This window comes from Oncorhynchus keta, chromosome 22 (genome assembly GCF_023373465.1).
Source record: "Oncorhynchus keta strain PuntledgeMale-10-30-2019 chromosome 22, Oket_V2, whole genome shotgun sequence".
NCBI lineage: Eukaryota > Metazoa > Chordata > Actinopteri > Salmoniformes > Salmonidae > Oncorhynchus > Oncorhynchus keta.
The window spans coordinates 8,005,130-8,024,518 of NC_068442.1; the positions used below are offsets into that span (position 1 = coordinate 8,005,130).

Below are 19,389 nucleotides of genomic sequence, written 5' to 3' on the forward strand. Positions count from 1 at the left end.
AGAATGTACTTTTTATATCTTTAATATCTATTGTAATAGAAGATAATAAAACATGATAGCCACCCACTCCCTGTTTTCCATCGGCCATTTCTCTTGTCTGTTTCCTTCCTTATTTCCAACTCCTGTAAATGGCACCCGCATCTCAGTCAGGCGCCAACGCATTCTACCACCCAGCCAGAGGGGCAGCCAAGCCGGTGTTGCATCAGATAACGTTTATATTCATTACATTCATTTTGCAAATAAGTCAAGGCGAAGGGACGTTCTTTTATGTGCTCCATATCGTGGCACACACAGCCCTTTGACATCTCACCATCTTTGCATTTTGTGTGCAGACCAGGCCAGAGCAGGACAGTGTGTGGTTACGTTTGTCCTTGTGTGAACTAGTGTAGACAGTAGGCTGTGGAGTTTAAATGTATCGACACAACCACTTATCGCAGGCATTTTCCTGATATTGTTCATGAAGATAGGTAGCATATACTAGAGAAATGTGAAGTTTGAGGTGAAATAAGTTTGCTAATATGGGTAATTTGGACCATTGATGGCTACAACCATGAAACTAGTAGTAGTAGGATGACTTAGAAAAACATGGTGCACGTGAATGTTATAAATGTATCATTCTATTTATTGTTATGGAATAAATGCAGGCAATTTATCATGATATGGACTTTTGTCCATATTGCCGACCAGCTCTAGAAGGCCGCCGCTTTCGTCGCGGTTGCTCAGTTGACACCGGTGATGACGTACAGTTAGTTAGTTGTGTGATTTAGACTGGTGAGCGAGCGCTGCTGTTGTTAATCTATCCACCGCCAAGCCGCAGGAGCCCCTGCCAAACAGGTCAATCTCTATGTATAGTCTTCCCCACAATTTGTGGAGAGACTCTGAAATGGCATTTATGACAACATTCCCAGTGGGTTATGGATGACTAGTCTAGGCTTTCTGTGTTAAAGGATCAATCAAAAGACAGAGTAGTAGATGGTGAGTAGTTGATCAGAGAATTATCATTTGTTTGCCTGTTATCTCCTCTCAGGAGTAATGCAGGGAGCAACGGCACCAATTTTATCTGCTGCTGTATGCCCTAAAGACTAGACACTTTGCATTGAAAATGAACCTCCCCCTCAATTTGCCTACACTCCTATCTAGAACCAAAAAGGGTTCTTCGGCAGGCCCCATAGGAGAACCCTTTGAAGAACCACATTTGGTTCCAGGTTCCCTTTCCAGAGAGTTCTACGTGGAACCCAAAATAGTTCTATCTGGAACCAAAAAAGGTTCTCCTATGGGGACAGCCGCAGGAACACCTTTTTCTAAGTGTCCTTTTTTTATACCCAGGTCCAGACCCTGGTGACAGCACGCCATACTATACCACCCAGTCTATGGTCAATCAGCCTATTGGCCAAGACTTACAACAGAGCCAGCAGCACCACCAGGCTGCTTCTCAACAAGCTCCTGTCCAAACCTATGGTAACTACCACCCCAGCTCCAGCTATGAAGTTCACAGTTCCAGATACTGTCCCATGGGACACCTCCCCAAGGCGTTCGACTGCCCAAGCATCCAGATCACATCTATCAGTCACAGTCACCAAGAGCTGGGCTCCAGCCAGGATGCCGTGCCCATCAGCGGGGCAGACGGCGGGGGTGAGTGCGGTCGTGAACGGTCCTGGTCCAGGGATCACCTCTACCTATCCCTGGACCCCTGTTACAGGGACTCATCGTCCCTGAACCCCAGCCCTTGCAGCAGCCTGTCCTCCAGGAGCTGGCTGTCCGACGTGTCCTCCTGCGAGTCCTTCTCGCACGTTTACGACGACGTGGAGGCTGAGCTGAACGAGGCGGCCGCCCGATTCACCATGGGTTCCCCGCTGGCCTCTCCCCTGGTCTCCCCTGGCTGCTCCCCACAAGGCCAGGCCGCGGGGGGATTCGGGGTAGAGCTGTGGCAGCAGCAGTACTTCATGAACACCCACTCCCTCTCGCCCCACCAGTCCCCTCGCCAGTCGCCCCGTCAGTCCCCCTGTCACTCTCCGCGCAACAGCGTCACAGATGAGAACTGGCTTAACCCGCGCCCCACCTCCAGGTCCGGCTCAAGGCCCACATCACCTTGTGGGAAGAGACGACACTCCAGCGCAGACGTCTACAGACAGGGACCTTCCCCCTCCCCATCCCCTCATCAGTCCCCCTGCCCCACCCCCAGCCACTCTCCCAGGGGCAGCGTAACAGAGGACACCTGGGCGGTTGGAAGCCCTGGTGCCATGGGGGGCCTCCTATACAACCTCCCTGAGGTAGATGTTCCCTCCAAAACCAGGAGGACCTCTCAGCAGGCTCACATGGGTCTACTGCATGGACAGGGAGACTCAGGGCTGGTGCCCGAAGACCAAGGAGTCGTGTTGCCTCACCTGGACTCACCTGCAGATGAGTCTGGGTCTACTCTAAAACAGGATGGCCTTTTTGAAGAACTCTTTCTCTCGGTTCCCTCACACTTCACCTGGAACAAACCCAAACCTGGCAACACACCCCTTTTCAGGTTTGTTGTTTATAATTACATAAGCATCAATTCTCACGTGTACTTCATCATGCTATCCACCAGGTGAACACTCTCATGTCTGCGATCACTCAGCATGGTGCAGACATTGTACTACCATAGCAACCCTAGCAAGGCCAAGGGCCAGGAGATCATAACTAGAGGTGAAGAACAAGATACCAACCCCTATGCTGAATGACAGTATGTTTATGAGAAATAATGTCTGGGTTGTAGTCGTTAACGCACACTGTAGCAAACATTCTTGCAATGGAAAATTCTAATTTCTTATTGGGCAAGTTCAGGTAATCCCTCCCTGTTTGTCTGTTTTCTTCCATTTGCTACCTAAGTAATATGACCCTGTGTTGCCTTCCCACCCAGGACCTCCTCCCTACCCCCACTGGACTGGCCCCTGCCCAGCCAGTTTGGCCAGTGCGAGTTGAAGGTGGATGTGCAGCCACGGGGCCACCACAGGGCCCACTACGAGACAGAGGGGAGTCGGGGGGCCGTCAAGGCTGCCTCAGGAGGACACCCTGTAGTCAAGGTTAAGAGAAAGTCTTTCCCAACCTCATGACACCAGACCTGGGTCCAAATAGTATTTGCACTTGTTAAGCTCAATCTAGCACAGCTAAAGTATTTAAACACATACTATTTGAATCCAGGTCTGCATGACAAATGTACAGTTGAAGTCCGAAGTTTACATACACCTTAGCCAAATACATTTAAACATTTAAAAATGCCCTGTTTTTAGGTCAGTTAGGATCACCACTTTATTTTAAGAATGTGAAATGTCAGGGCTCTGACCAAGAAGATCAATATGATTGCGCAAAACTTTATGCCTGGTTCACATAACAAGTTGTGTTTTGATAAACTGCTGTTTGCAATTGTAACCTCGAGGTGTCAATCAACACCCTGAGATAAAGGAGGTGTTCTTGTTACAATGAACTGTCTTGAGTAGGCGTTTTGTGCAATTACTCCCTCCCTGTTATTACTTGAAATGTACATTTATTGAACAATGTTATCAGGGGTTTGTGACACTTGTTCATGTATTAGGCTCAGTAAATATGGGGGGTGACGTAGCTTATTCAAACCCAACCAACCACAAGAGCACTGGCGGCCCTAATCTCGCACTGTAGTTTCTCGCTCTCTTGCTCTCCTTCTCCGTTAACGACAGATACATGGTAACCCTCAGACAGACAGCCTGTTATTGTAGCCCAACAGCTCTTCATTTAACACAGGCACGTGCAAGCATGTGTGTGTGTGTGTGTGTACATGTGAGCTTTGTGTTCTGTATATTCAAGTCCACATCAAGCATGGCCTTGGAAGCCATAACTCTAGTAAACAACTAGGCTGTGCTGTGACTCACTACATGAGAGAGGAGGGATCCAAGGTGTATGCATTTAAACCCATGGATGGATCACAGCTCGTACTCTAGTTACTCCTTAGTGCTGCACATACACCAACTACCACACCCTTTGATCTTTTACCATTTTAAGTAGTCTGTGCTCGGGGTATCACACTGGGCATGACACTGGGTATATCACCAGAGCGTATCACCTAACGTTTAGCAGAGCACTACTTGCCAGTGGGGCTGGAATACAATCCCTGGATCAGGGCTCAGAGTATCACCTAACATTGAGCAGAGCTCTATTTGCCAGTGGGTACCGTCTAGCAGAGCACTATTTGCCAGTAGGACTGCAGTGGGACTGAACTACCATCTATGGATCAAGGTGCAGCCAGGCTGGAACAGATGCAGGCTGAGATAAGCAAAGCTTCATTGAGGCCTGGCTCTCATGTAATATATATACCAGCTAGTTTATTTTGGGGTGGCTTCATTACTCTAGTGTTAAAGCCACACAGCTTCACACTCTAGTCCTCTTTAATGCCACAAGCAGTGTTTCCCTGTACATTGCATCACGTAGGCGTGTTGGACATTCCTCAACCTCAGGCTGTCTTTTCAGGGGCACAACTTAGACTTGGTGACCTCAAATGGTTTGAATTGGGTAATTTCATTGTAGGCAATCCAGGATGTACATTGCATAGCGCAGGTCACATTTTTAGACATTGTCTGGGTGTATTGCTATCAGTACAGAGCTTTGGCATTGGTTTTGCATACTGTTTCTAAACAGACCCAAACACACTTATTCAAATGTACAGTGCAGAGAACAAGAGTGCTCATAAGAAGAAGTGAAACATTGTGTATTCATGTATTTGTAAATCAAAATGCGGTAGAATGCGTATATGATTTCTATGGATTGGTGTCATTTTCAGCTCATTGGATACAACGAGAAGCCAGTCAACCTGCAGATTTTCATTGGAACGGCAGACGATCGGTACTTGAGACCACATGTCTTCTACCAGGTGCACCGAGTAACGGGAAAGACGGTGGCTACTGCTTGCCAGGAAAGCGTAATAAGCAGTACAAAGGTTCTGGAAATCTCTCTCCTCCCCGAAAACAATATGTCCACCAGGTACGGGTCATAAACATGTCATATTTATGTTTTCAAAGAATCACAAGGCTAAAAATAGAACATTTGTGCTTGTGATTTATTGGTATTTATTGATCTAAAATGTAAAATGGCTTCCACTGTGAATTCTCATCATTTTTGAACGATTTAGAACAGATGATAGATAGCATGTTAAAAATGGGAATGGGTTTTCGTCTAAGAATAAGCATATTTCTACACCTAGAACAAATAGAAACAGACAGAACATAACTATTTTGTCACGGAAATGTGGCTGCCTTACATAATGGAAGAATCCAGGCATTATTTTCTCGCACTATCTGATACTTATTGGTCACTATTCAACAAACGACATAACATCATAAAATGACATGTGAAGAATGTGAACTATTTAAAGCATTATGGTCATTCTTTATTAAGGGCGGCAGGCAGCCGAGGTTAGAGCGTTGGGCAGTAACCGAAAGGTTGCTGGTTTGAATACCGTTGGGCAGTAACCGACAGGTGGGGGAAAAAATCTGTTGCTGTGCCCTTGAGCAAGGCAATGAACCCTAATTGCTCCAGCGGGGCTGTACAATGCCACCCTGGACATGACCCCACACCCTGCGGGTGTCTCAGGGGGAGTTGGGACAGGCAACAAAAAAAAAAAAACATGTCCATTACACACTTGTGTATAACAGGAAAAATATAAGCACCCCCAAAAGTAGGATTATTATTAGCTTACTGTAAATATTAAAATGGAAATGTTTATATGGCCTTTATATAATGTTGTCTCATGCTTGTATTTATCCCTCTACAGTATTGACTGTGCAGGCATCCTGAAGCTGAGGAACTCTGACATTGAGCTCAGGAAGGGGGAGACTGACATCGGGAGGAAGAACACGCGTGTGCGAGTGGCATTCCGTGTGTATATCCCTCAGCCCAGCGGCAAGGTCCTGTGTCTGCAAGCTGCCTCTATTCCTGTGGAGTGCTGTGAGTACCTTTTATTCAGTAGGCCGGCCTACATACTGTAGTAATAGTACCAGTCCAAAGTTTGGACACACCTACTTATTCAAGGGTTTTTCTTAATTTTTTACTATTTTCTACATTGTAGAATAATAGTGAAGTCATCAAAACTATGAAATAACACATATGGAATCATGTAGTAACCACAAAGGTGTTAAACAAATCAAAATATATTTTATTTGCGACTGCACTTGAAAAAACATTTAAAGTTCTTGAAATTGTCTGGATTGACTGACCTTCATGTCTTAAAGTAATGATGGACTGTCATTTCACTTTGCTTATTTCAGCTGTTCTTGGTCTTGGTCTTTTACCAAATTGAGCTATCTTCTGTATACCACCCATACTTTGTCACAACACAACCGATTGGCTCAAATGCATTAAGAAGGAAAGAAATTCCACAAATTAACTTATAACAAGGCACACCTGTTAATTGAAATGCATTCCAGGTGACTACCTCATGAAGCTGGTTGAGAAAATGCCAAGAGTGTGCAAAGCTGTCATCAAGGCAAAGGGTGGCTACTTTCAAGAATCTCAAATATAAACTATACTTTAATTTGTTTAACACCTTTTTGGTTACTACATGATTCCATATGTGTTATTTCATAGTTTTGATTTCTTCACTATTATTCTACAATGTAGAAAATAGTAAAAATAAAGAAAATCTCTTGAATGAGTAGGTGTGCCCAAACTTTTGACTGGTACTGTACATGCGTTCAAAGATCCACATACATTATTCATATAGTCCTGAGTTTTTCCCGATTATGGGACTTGACCAGAAATAATCTTTATTTATATAATCTATATTTAGTGTTTGGTATAATAATTAGTTAAAGGCTATAACTTGTGACCAGACCTCCTTGTGATCCTTTTTGTCTTCAATTTTCACCTAAAATGACATACCCAAATCTAACTGCCTGTAACTCAGGACCTGAAGCAAGGATATGCATAATATTGATACCATTTGGGAAACAATTTGAAGTTTGTGGAAATGTGAAATTAATGTAGGAGGACATAACACATTAGATCTGGTAAAAGATAATACAAAGCAAAACATTTTTTTACCATCTTTGAAATACAAGAGAAAGGCCATAATGTATTATTCCAGCCCAGGCATAATTTAGATGTTGGCCACTAGAAGGCAGCAGTGCATGTGCAAAGATTTAGACTGATCCAATGAACCATTGCATTTCTGGTCAGAATTTTGTATCAAGACTGCCCAAATGTGCCTAATTAGTTTATTAATACATTTTCAAGTTCATAACTGTGCACTTTCCTCAAACAATAGCATGGTATTATTTCACTGTAATGGCTACTGCAAATTGGGCAGTGCAATTAGATTAACAATAATTTAAGCTTTCTGACAATATCAGATATGTCTATGTCCTTCACTGTTCAGTATATGTAATAGTTAAATGTAATTGACTTGCAGCCCAGCGCTCGGCCACAGACCTTCCCCAGATGCAGAGCTGCAGTCCCCTCAGCTGCTTGGTCAGTGGGGGTGGGGAGATGGTAATTACTGGCTCCAACATATCCCCCGAGTCAAAGGTCATCTTCCTGGAGAAAGGCCCTGGTAAGAGACGCTGACGCCGCCTTGACTTTATAGAGTTCATAGAAAGGCTAGAGGATAAGTCTGGTTTATCCTTGTCCCGAACCATACTCACTTGGATATGTTCTTTCTAGCACCATTCCAGCAACTATAGTAAAGTAGCTTTGCCTTGTGCGAGCCGGACCAGCTCATAGGAGCAAGAGCTCCTATGATCTCAGGGTGAATACTGTAACCATGAGTCCACCGAGTTGGTCCAACAACTATGGTGGTGTATAACCAGGCCAGCACAGTGCAGCTTTACGTGACTTGGCTCAGTAGTGTGAAAAGGGTATAAAAACGATGCCAAAAAAAGTAAAATATTCTCCCATTAACACAATACAACAGTGTGTTAATTGTGATGTTTTATCTCTCCAGATGGACGCACACAGTGGGAAGTTGACGGAAAAGTTATTCGAGACAAGAGTAAAAGAGTAAGTAGAAACCTAAATTACCTGATTAAAGTTAACCTACATGAAATCAACCTCCCAAACCCTGGATCCCTTGAATATATGATAAATCATTTGGAAACATTCTCTTTGCAGTCCAGAATCGTGGTTGAGATTCCTACCTACCACAACACCACTGTGAGCTCTGCAGTCCAGGTGCAGTTCTACGTGTGCAACGGGAAGAGGAGAAGAAGCCAAAGGCAAAACTTCACATACTTGGCTGGTGCTTCTCCACACCATTATCCCACTGCCAGTGACCATGCAGTTGTGGCTCCTCGGGTGAAGCAGGAGCTCACTGACTCAACCTATCTGTCTACTTGCAACAATCTCCCTGGCCTATATCCAACAAGCAGCAAGCAGAATTCTTCTGACGGGGCCTTCTCTCAGGACAGGCCCTTGTATGGTTCCTCTGGTGGTCACCCTGTGCCTTGTGGTCCGCCCTCCCAGCCAGCATACACTCCCTCAGGCTCCTCGCCTCTTCAGCACTCCCCTCACCTCCACAGCTACAGTCCCAGTATGGGATACCAGCGGATAAGCCCTATGCATACACCTGATTCAATGCCACCCCCTCGGACAAAGCCTGTCTACCAGGCCACACGACATAATGTGCCTTATAGTGGCCAGGCCAGCTCTCCCATGAGACTTGGTCCTGCCGCATTCCAGGTCATTCGACCTCAGTCTGCCCAGCCCAGGCCAGCTGTCTCCAGCCCTCATAGGGAAAGTGTGATGTACCAGAGCCTCATTGGACCTGATCTCTCTGTTGCCACTCTCCAGTCTGCCAGAACCCACACCCAGAATGCAACCCAGCTGCAGTCTCTAAAATACCACTTTTCCCACTCAGACTCTGACCTAGCGGCTCTACAGGCTGAGTACAATCTGAGCTACCATTCTGACAAAAACTTGCCTGCTTTGTATTCTCCCACTCCTGGAGTAGCAGCAACCTGCTCCACCTCCCCGTTAGCATCAGGCTCCTCTGGGGGTCCCTTGAGGCACCTGTCCCCCAGCAGCGCTCAGGGCCTGGCCTCTGGTATCGACCCCCAGGAATGTCCCCCGGCACCCCATTCCCTCTTCTCAAACGACAGAGGGAGGGTGAACATCAAGCAGGAACCAGAGGAGAAGCTGCCTCTTGGCTCCATGGGACTCCAGGAGATCACACTAGATGATGGTAAGGGGCTCATATGATACTTCTGGCCATGTAGTGTATGTGGACACCCCTTCAAAATTAGTGGATTCGGCTATTTCAGCCACACCCATTGCTGACAGGTGTATAAAACAAAGCACATAGTCATGCAATTTCGATAGACAAACACTGGCAGTGGAATGGCCCGCACTAAACCAAATCAAATTGTATTTGTCACATGCGCCAAATACAACAGGTGTAGTAGACCTTGAATGCTTACTTACAAGCCCTTAACCAACAATGGAGTTTTAAGAAAATACCAAAAAACAGTAAGAGATAAGAAAAGCAAATAATTAAGGAGCAGCAGTAAATAACAAAAAGCAGAGCTATAAACAGGGGGGTACCGGTTCAGAGTCAATGTGGAGGCTATAAACAGGGGGGTACCGGTTCAGAGTCAATGTGGAGGCTATAAACAGGGGGGTACCGGTTCAGAGTCAATGTGGAGGCTATAAACAGGGGTCAACGTACCGGTTCAGAGTCAATGTGGAGGCTATAAACAGGGGGGTTCAGAGTCAATGTGGAGGCTATAAACAGGTACCGGTTCAGAGTCAATGTGGAGGCTATAAACAGGGGGTACCGGTTCAGAGTCAATGTGGAGGCTATAAACAGGGGGTACCGGTTCAGAGTCAATGTGGCTAGGCTATAAACTAGGGGGTTCAGAGTCAATGTGGAGGCTATTAACAGGGGGTTCAGAGTCAATGTGGAGGCTATAAACAGGGGGGTTCAGAGTCAATGTGGAGGCTATAAACAGGGGGTACCAGAGTCAATGTGGAGGCTATAAACAGGGGGTACCGGTTCAGAGTCAATGTGGAGGCTATAAACAGGGGGTAAGAGTCAGGGGGGGGGTACCGGTTCAGAGTCAATGTGGAGGCTAGAGTCAAACTATAAACAGGGGGTACCGGTTCAGGGGGGTACAGGGGTACGGTTCAGAGTCAATGTGGAGGCTATAAACAGGGGGTTCACAATGTGGAGGCTATAAACAGGGGGTTTCAGAGTCAATGTGGAGGCTATAAACAGGGGGGTACCGGTTCAGAGTCAATGTGGAGGCTATAAACAGGGGGGTACCGGTTCAGAGTCAATGTGGAGGCTATAAACAGGTTCAGAGTCAATGTGGAGGCTATTAACAGGGGGGTACCGGTTCAGAGTCAATGTGGAGGCTATTAACAGGGGGGTACCGGTTCAGAGTCAATGTGGAGGCTATTAACAGGGGGGTACCGGTTCAGAGTCAATGTGGAGGCTATAAACAGGGGGGTACCGGTTCAGAGTCAATGTGGAGGCTATAAACAGGGGGGTACCGGTTCAGAGTCAATGTGGAGGCTATAAACAGGGGGGTACCGGTTCAGAGTCAATGTGTCAATGCGGTGGCACCGGTGTTGAGGTAATTGGTGTAATTATGTACATGCAGGTAGGGTTAATAAAGTGGCTATGCATAGATAACACAGAGTAGCAGCAGCTTGGGGGTGGGGGGTGTAAGTAGTCTGGGTAGCCATTTGATTAGCTGTTCAGGAGTCTTATGGCTTGAGGGGAGAAGCAGTTTAGAAGCCTCTTGGACCTAGACTTGGTGCTCTAGTATCGGTTGCCGGGCGATCTTATCGTTGTCGGTGATCAGGCCTACCAATGATCTGGCCCCCCTGAGGGGCCCCTGTGTTGAGGATCACCGTGGCGGATGTGTTGTTACCTACCCTTACCACCTGGGGGCGGCCCTTCAGGAAGTCTAGGATCCAGTTGCAGAGGGAGGTGTTTAGTCTAGTCATTAGCTTAATCATGAGCTTTGAGATCACTATGGTGTTGAACGCTGAGCTGTAGTCAATAAATAACATTCTCACATAGGTGTTCCTTTTGTCCAGGTGGGGAAGGGCAGTGTGCAGTGCAATAGAGATTGCATCATCTGTGGATCTGTTGGTGCGGTATGTAAATTGGAGTGGGTCTAGGGTTTCTGGGATAATGGTGTTGATGTGAGCCATTACCAGCCTTTGAAAGCACTTCATGGCTACAGACGTGAGTGCTATGGGTCGGTAGTCATTTAGGCAGGTTACCTTAGTGTTCTTGGGCACAGGCACTATGGTGGTCTGCTTGAAACATGTTGGTATTACAGACTCAGACAGGGAGAGGTTGAAAATGTTAGTGAAGACACTTGCCAGTTGGACAGCGTATGCTCGGAGTACACGTCCTGGTAATCTGTCTGGCCCAGCTGCCTTGTAAATGTTGATCTGTTTAAAGGTCTTACTCACATCAGCTGCATAGAGTGTGATCACACAGTCATCCGGACAAACTGATGCTCTCATGCATGTTTCAGTGTTACTTGCCTTGAAGCGAGCATAGAAGTTATTTAGCTCGCCTGGTAGGCTCGTGCAACTGGGCAGCTCTCGGTTGTGCTTCCCTTTGTAGTCTGTAATAGTTTGCCGGCCCTGCCACATCCGACGAACGTTGGAGCCGGTGTAGTACGATTCGATCTGAGTCCTGTATTGACACTTTGGCTGTTTGATGGTTCGTCAGAGGGCATAGCAGGATTTCTTATAAGCTCCTGGGTTAGAGTCACACACCTTGAAAGCGGCAGCTCTGCCCTTTAGCTTGGTGCGAATGTTGCCTGTAATCCATGGCTTCTGGTTGCTGTATGTACGTACAGTCACTGTGGGGACAATGTTCTCGATACACTTATTGAAAAACCCAGTGACTGATATGGTGTACTCCTCAATACCATCGGAAGAATCCTGGAACATATTCCAGTCTGTGCTAGCAAAACAGTCCTGTAGCTTAGCATCTGCATCATTTGACCACTTTTTTTGAAGAGCTCAGGGACTTTCAACATGGCCCCGTCATAGGTTCTGACAAGTCGGCTCATAAAATGTCTGCCCTGCTAGAGCTGCCCCGGTTAACTGTAAGTCCTGTTATTGTGAAGTGGAAATGTCTAGGAGCAACAACGGCTCAGCTGTGAAGTGGTAGGCCACATAAGCTCACAGAACAGTACCGCTGAAGTGCAACTCTCATTACTGAGCTTCAAACTGCCTCTGGAGCAAAGTCAGCACAAGAACTGTTCGTTAGGAGCTAATGAAATGGGTTTCCATTGTCAAGCAGCTGCATACAAGCCTAAGATCACCATGCTCAATTGCCAAGCGTCGGCTGAAGTGGTATAAAGCTCGCCCCCATTGGACTGTGGAGCCGTGGAAACACGTTCTCTGGAGTGCCCGAATCACTCTTCACCATTGGCAGTCCGACGGCTGAATCTGGGTTTGGCAGATGTCAGGAGAACGCTACCTCCCCAAATGCATAGTGCCAACTGTAAAGTTTGGTGGAGGAGGAATAATGTTCTGGGACTGTTATTCATGGTTCGGGCTAGGCCCCTTAGTTCCAGTGAAGTGTAATCTGAACGCTAAAGCATAGAATTACATTCTAGACGATAATGTGCTTCCAACTTTGTGGCAAAGCGAGGTCCATACATAAATGGTTTGTCGAGATCGGTGTGGAAGAACTTGACTGGCCTGCACAGAGTCCTGACCTCAACTGACCTCAAAAAGTTGTTTTATAGTCTTATAGACATATTTTTAACCAAATGTTATTGTTCACAATGCATATTATTGCCCACAATATTTGTTTAGTAATGTCAATGCATATTGTTGTCCACAATACTTCTTTAGTAATGTCATCCATGTGAATATCGAAGACCCCGTGCAACACAGCCTTGGGATTTATACATAGGCCTCCATCAAACCCGATCATTCCCATCAAATCCCATATTTCTTTATTTCTGTAATATTTCACTAAAAGGTGTTCTAAATTCTGTTCATCATGACAATTGGGCATAAGACACAATTTACTTTTGTCAAAACAACTCCAATTTACTACAGCATGCACTGGTAAACATTGTACGGAAATCAACCCCTCAAAAAATATCACTTTATAAATAGTTTTGTTCAAGAGACTGTTCCAGTTAATATTTCATTGTCTGAGAGACCCGATCATCACCACACTGAAAATCCCCACATAATATCGCACGCATAAATAGCAACCGTGTTTCATAAATAATAGCTTTTTCTTAGATGCTGTGTATAAATGTATCACTGTTATTTTCATTTCCTCTAAAGAATCAGTCCAGTATTAACTAATCGATGTCTGCCAAAAGCTAATATTCTCAGCTCATTTAGATTATTTGCTTACCTTCTACTGGGGACTTGGTTTCTCATTTTTCTTTTTAACTTGGCTTTGGATTGAACTGCGTTTGGAAGTGTAAACGGCGTAACTAATTATTGCGGGGAAAGGGAGCAGGGGTTGGAAGGAATCTGTCTCTCTCTTTCAGGGGTCGTGGGGATCAGTACTGAAGTCTGACTCGTTCGCGTCCTCAAAGGACTCTTCTTCCTTGCTCTCACTGCAGCTGGACCTGGAGGATGGATACTCTAGTTGACACCTTCCTGGGAGACCTGGTCTCCTTCACTTTCGTATTCAGCTCCCTCAGCTCCTCTCGCATTCACTGGCACTTGCCACTCAGCTGTGCTTTGACCTGTAGTGGTGACCTCGCGCTCTGCTGTGGCGTGGTGGATGGAACTCACTGTTGAGGTCGGTGGCTCTGTCTCCTCTTCCAGCTCTTCCTCTGGGCTGGATTGGGGACCAGCCCTGGCTTTGTAGGCATAAGACTGGGGACACTTGCAGAAGTCGTGGCCCTCTTTTCCAAACAAGGTGCACTTGCTTGGAGACTCACAGTCCCTGGATTTGTGTCCAAGGTCTCCACATCTCCCAACACTTCACCTCTGGGCAATCCTTGACATGGTTGTCCAGCCCCTGGCAGATGTAACACCGAGGGGTTTGTCCAGGGAAGGAGATCTTCCCCTTGTACGGGTCAAGGGATATTGAGTTAGGGATTGTTATCGACTGCCCACTTGTGGTTTTGCGCACTTTGTACTTGCGTACTCCATACCATATCCCAAACTTATCCACCGGTTTCACTGCAGGTTGTAAAATAGTGCAATACCCATTTAGAAACAGTTCGATGTCATGATCTGGAACTCTTCCCGTCCAGAACTTTACAAAGACCATCTTGACGTCCAGCACAATGGAGGACTCCACTGTCCCGTCCTTCTAATTTGTGGCTGTCTCTTGGGCAAAATGGACTCCAGCAAGCGGCGTAATGGGGGTTCTTCTTTAAAGACGTGCTGTAAATCTCTCCTGTTCGGAGATGCAATGAATCAGTAAACATCAACTGCACAAATCTAATTGGATTGGAATAAGAGTTTCTCTAACATAGTCGCATCGCAACTTGGTTGACGGTGTATTTTAATCTTGCCCAGTATTGACCAAAACGAGCGACATAATGTCGACCACGGATGAACCATACAGCTCTGACAGCTCGGGACTACAAAATTATTATTATGGGAGATAATTGATCTATACTTTGGTTTGTCATGGACAACCGCGATGATCGGCCAGACATAGTGTGTTCACCAAAATCGAATCCAAGTGAATCCAAAACATTACACTGTTGATTTCATGTGTCTCCAAGTGGCCACACGCCTCTCCGAAAGTGTGCACAGTTCCTAAGTCATTTCAATGCACTTTTATGCACTTTTTTAGTTCTTCTAGCTGTGCCGTTGAGGAACTAGAGCACACTTGTAGTTGTTTTGTTTGGAACACAACCCTGCAATCACACAATAACTGTTGTTGTTTACGCAATTGAAAAAAACGGCCCATTATAAATCGCAATTTGGGTCAGGTGAGATTCACTTCAACACTTGTTCTATTTCCCAACTTGACTAGCTAGGTTTAAAAAAAGATATTATCTTACAGTGTTAGGCTTTCACAGAGCAATTCAGAGAAACAGATGGTCATTTTGGGACACATAGAAGGGAGTCATGCATTCAGGTGCGTGTTCCGCTGCAAACTTTCTTTACAATAGACAAACATAGGCACATTCTGTTCAGAACAATCCAGGGCATGAAGCCATGTCATCTTGTAACTGTACATCGAACATAGTGATCATAAACGCTGACACTGTATAGGACATGAGTTTTATGATTATGGAAATGTGAAGTCCACATTTGGACTCACGGGTGTTTGGCTTGCTTGTATTGCATCATAGCTGTATTTATTATAATCCCCAACGTCTCATCTTTCAAAGTACATCGAGTCCTCTTAATTTACAGCATTTCCCTCACTCTTTCAACAGTTTGCTAATGTTGTCCAATTAGCGGGAGAGATGGAGGTAACTTCTAGTCATGTGCCGTGCTCAAGTTCAGAACGGCTGTCAGTCAATAACCATACAGCTCTGTGAAGCACAGAGCCTGAGCTTTGACATCATTTATAGCATGTGCCCCTGATCAGTGCCCCAATCTGACATTTTCAACCCGTATACTGGTAGGAATGTAAAGGGGAACTGTCAATTATCTAAAAACTAGTAAAAACCCACATTTTTTTCATATTGTAGCTTAGATCCTACTTTACATCACCTAAGGTTTTTGTTGTGCCTGCCATCGGTTGAGACACTTGCTCTTGAATACAGGTTTGATGTCATTTCAATCATAGAAATATCATTCTTAGAATGGACCTATCCATTCAGACCACTGCAATTTAGCTGGTACACCATTGAAATTGTAATTGAATTAACATTTTAGTTTCTAATTACTACCACAAAGATGGCCGCCAGTCCACCCACTGTCGAATGTCAACTTCAATGGTCATGTGTTTTCTATTATTTATGTTTCTAGGATCTTAGTAGGTTTCTTATGGAGGATTGACAGTATAATTTAAAAGAACAGATATTCCCATTCAAGTCAACATTCTCTGATGTGTGGACCTCCAAACAGCTTTGTGGTACCATTTTAGTACATTTATGAGCCAAAACATGACACCCATCCTGTATTCAAGAGTATGTTGTGTCTCCACCGATGGCGGGCGTAACACAACAACCTCAGATTATGTAAAATAGGGTCTAAACTACAACATATGTGAATTATGAATAAATCTGAGTACTCGTTTTTAGATAGTTGACATTTAAGGTTTTAAAAAAAATACAAAAAAAAGTGTCTTCAATAGTATGACAGCTCTGTTTGTAAGCTTTTAAATGATATCAATCTCAACCATTTATCTTTTCCAGTGATGTAGACATGGACACCTCGTGGTATACAAAATAGGTAAACTTTTAAAACCTTTATCTCCAAAGAATCACTTTCTGAGCACTTCTACATTGGGCAAATATGTATGGGAGGTTTCATTCAAATCAAAAGAGGTGCTGTCAAAAAGTGATTGAATTCATATGGATTTACCCAGCTTAAAGTAGGGCTGGCTGTAATTACAGGCCTTTAGGGGCCAGGCGATGAACCATAAAGCTCTCAGGATCTCACCATGCCGACCTGATTTTTTAATTAATCACCTCGTGCTGGCCGGACTGTGTTTGTCCCGACAACACAGTCACTGTGGCCCAGTATTCTTGTCACCATATGCCCACTAGGTCTTTGTTTGCTCCTCTACAGGGCTGCATGGCTGCCAGCCCATGTGTGTGCATTTGTGTGTGCGTGCATGCATACGTGTGTGTGCACTTGTGCACATACTGTATGTGTGTATGCGTGCATTATGATGTAGGTTAATTATAGGCAGAGGCCCGGACTGCTAGCTAAGGAGATGACACTTTTAACTGTGTGTATGTTAGTATAGCCCACAAACTATAGTCACATAGAGGAGGCTAAAGATACCTTGCATGCTAATCTGCTTCAGTTACCATCTGTGGCACAGCTGTCACAGGGCAGTAATGACAGACAGGCTTTCATAAGACCCCCAAAACCCCCCCACTACATACGGCTTGAAAATAGGACCCCTGGCCTGAGCTGGGTGGAAGGGTCCTCTTTGAACTTGACTTTCACCCTACAGGGTTTCTGCAACTCTGATACCTAAATTAAGAAACAGCGAGTTTATGTCTCATTAGGTAAGATAAGATAATAATTTAATTGAAAGGATTTAATCAATTTGTCATTTCAAATTAAAGTGATTTAATTGATGTACAGTTGTGGGATCTTTTAGTTTCAATGATTTTGTTTTTCTTAATGACTCATTTTCAGACGTTACAATGTCTTGTATGTGTTCTTGGAGGAAGGGAGCTGGTGCAGTCAAGCTGTCGGAGTTCCTGTTAGTCTATTGGTTGAAAAAAAACAGGGACTGGTTAATTCCGTTCCCTCAGTGCTAGCCTGTTTGTTTACATGTGTTGTCTATCATCTACCCTCATACACGGCTCGGGTTGCAAACACACCTTTTCATGGAAGGGCTATGAGTACGGTGTATATGTGACCATTTGATCCATGTGTTTTTGTTGCACTGTAGGGAATATAAATAGACATCACAAATGCAGACTGGAACCTCAGCCTTCGACATGGATCCCACCCTTTGATAAAGCTCCAAAATGTGTTCTCACCATTCAGCCATCTCTAACCTTTAGACCAGGCCTCAATCCTTGTTGTTTTTTTCATCGTGCAGAGGGAGACTGTTAAAACTAAAAGAAAGCAATGTATGGTATTCAACGTCTGTTCCACATTGGTTCACGTCAAAATAAGTAAACTATACATTTAGCGTTACAACAAACTGTGCACACACACTGGTTGAAACAACGTTGATTCAGCCCGTGTGTGTGACCAGTTTTTTTTTTGTACTGCAAAAATTTATAATTAACTTATTTTGACGTTTTCCGTTTGGTTTAGATTTAGAAGATTCACAATGCTGCCCTCAGATGGCTGAAACAACTATAAAGTAAGACACGACAAGAGCCTTGAAACTAAACCCGGGTGTGTCTGTCTTTTGCAGTGAATGAGATCATCGATAGAGACATATCTCAGCTCGGTGGCGGAGCAGCAGAGTCCAATCAACCAGAACAGGATACTTATGGATGGGATACTGTGATACTCCAGCGATAATGTTCTTCCATTCTGTGGCCTTCATTCGGTTTCTATTAATCATCATCATTACTCAGGACAGGAGTTGAATTGTGTTATCTATGCATTTGGCGGTTCTATTACTAACTGACCACAATATTGACGGCAAAACCCGTTGTGGTTTAACTGGTGCAATTAACCCAGTTGCTGGTAATACATACACATGTGGAGGTGGTTAGGCTGTAGAGAATGTAACCACTGGGCACAGGTGTCAATTCAACGTCTATTCCACGATGGTTCAATGTAATTCCATTGAAATGACGTGGAAACAACATTGACTCAACCAGTGTGCCCGGTGGGTATGCCTGTTTGTTTGCTTGCTTATCTAACAGTCAAACTAAAATATATTTTAAGATGGAAATACTTCTCATACCAAAGATTTTTAATTTGTTGCCCTTAAGGCACAGCTGAAATATGACAACTAATTGTCTGTAAATGCATGAAAATTATGTATTTGGTGTTGAAAGAACATTGATGTCAATGAAGAGGCTGAAAAAGGCCAAATACCAAATGCTGTGTTAATTTAATATTTATTGGTGAAATACATTTGATTTAAATTTATTTTTGATACTGTAGCTCTTGCAGTTGTATGATTCTTTAGAATAATGATACATTTTCATAACCTTCTAATGCCTGGTATTGTATGCCTATTTTCTATTTTAGTTTCCAAAGAATGTACAGTATATTATCAAGATTTATATGATACTTTGGCAGTATGCTTAGGTGTGAAGTAGCTATATCAAAGTCAAAGTTATAATGAACAAAAATATAAACGCAACATGCAACAATTTAATTGATTTGACTGAATTACAGTTCATATGAGGATATCAGTCAATAGAAATACATTCATTAGGCCCTAATCTATGGATTACACATGACTGAGAATATAGATATGCATCTGTTGGTCATAGACACTTTTAAAAAATGGGCCTCGGGATATGGTCCCAGTATTTTGGTGCATTCAAATTGCCATCGATTAAATACAATTGTTTGTTGTCCGTAGCTTATACCTGCCCATACCATAACCCCACCACCATCATGGGGCACTTTGTTCATAATGTTGACATCAGCAAACCGCTTGCCCCCATGACTCCATACACATACGTGGTCTGCGGTTGTGAGGCCGGTTGGACATACTGCCAAATTGTCTAAAAGGACATTGGCTTATCTTGGCAAAGGTGAGATGTTCACTAACAGAAATAGGATTTTTGTGTATGGAACATTTCTGGGATCTTTTATTTCAACTCATGAAACATGGGGGACCAACACTTTACATGTTGTGTTTATATTTTTGTTCAGTGC

At 44.3% G+C, this 19,389-nt stretch overlaps 1 protein-coding gene across 5 annotated transcripts in view; it reads left to right on the forward strand.

Moving 5' to 3' along the window:
* The window catches only part of LOC118400993 (nuclear factor of activated T-cells, cytoplasmic 3-like), a 42,195-nt gene extending 23,533 nt beyond the window's left edge, over positions 1-18,662 (forward strand). For all 5 annotated transcript variants that reach the window (XM_035798074.1, XM_035798075.1, XM_035798070.1 and 2 more), the window contains 8 exons: positions 1,327-2,512; positions 2,888-3,050; positions 4,778-4,977; positions 5,768-5,940; positions 7,403-7,543; positions 7,934-7,989; positions 8,101-9,169; positions 17,960-18,662. In XM_035798074.1, the coding sequence (XP_035653967.1) occupies positions 1,327-2,512; positions 2,888-3,050; positions 4,778-4,977; positions 5,768-5,940; positions 7,403-7,543; positions 7,934-7,989; positions 8,101-9,169; positions 17,960-18,069 (3,098 nt within the window). In that variant the 3' untranslated portion in view covers positions 18,070-18,662. The remainder of the gene's footprint in view (positions 1-1,326; positions 2,513-2,887; positions 3,051-4,777; positions 4,978-5,767; positions 5,941-7,402; positions 7,544-7,933; positions 7,990-8,100; positions 9,170-17,959) is intronic.
* The last annotated feature ends 727 nt before the right edge of the window (positions 18,663-19,389 follow it).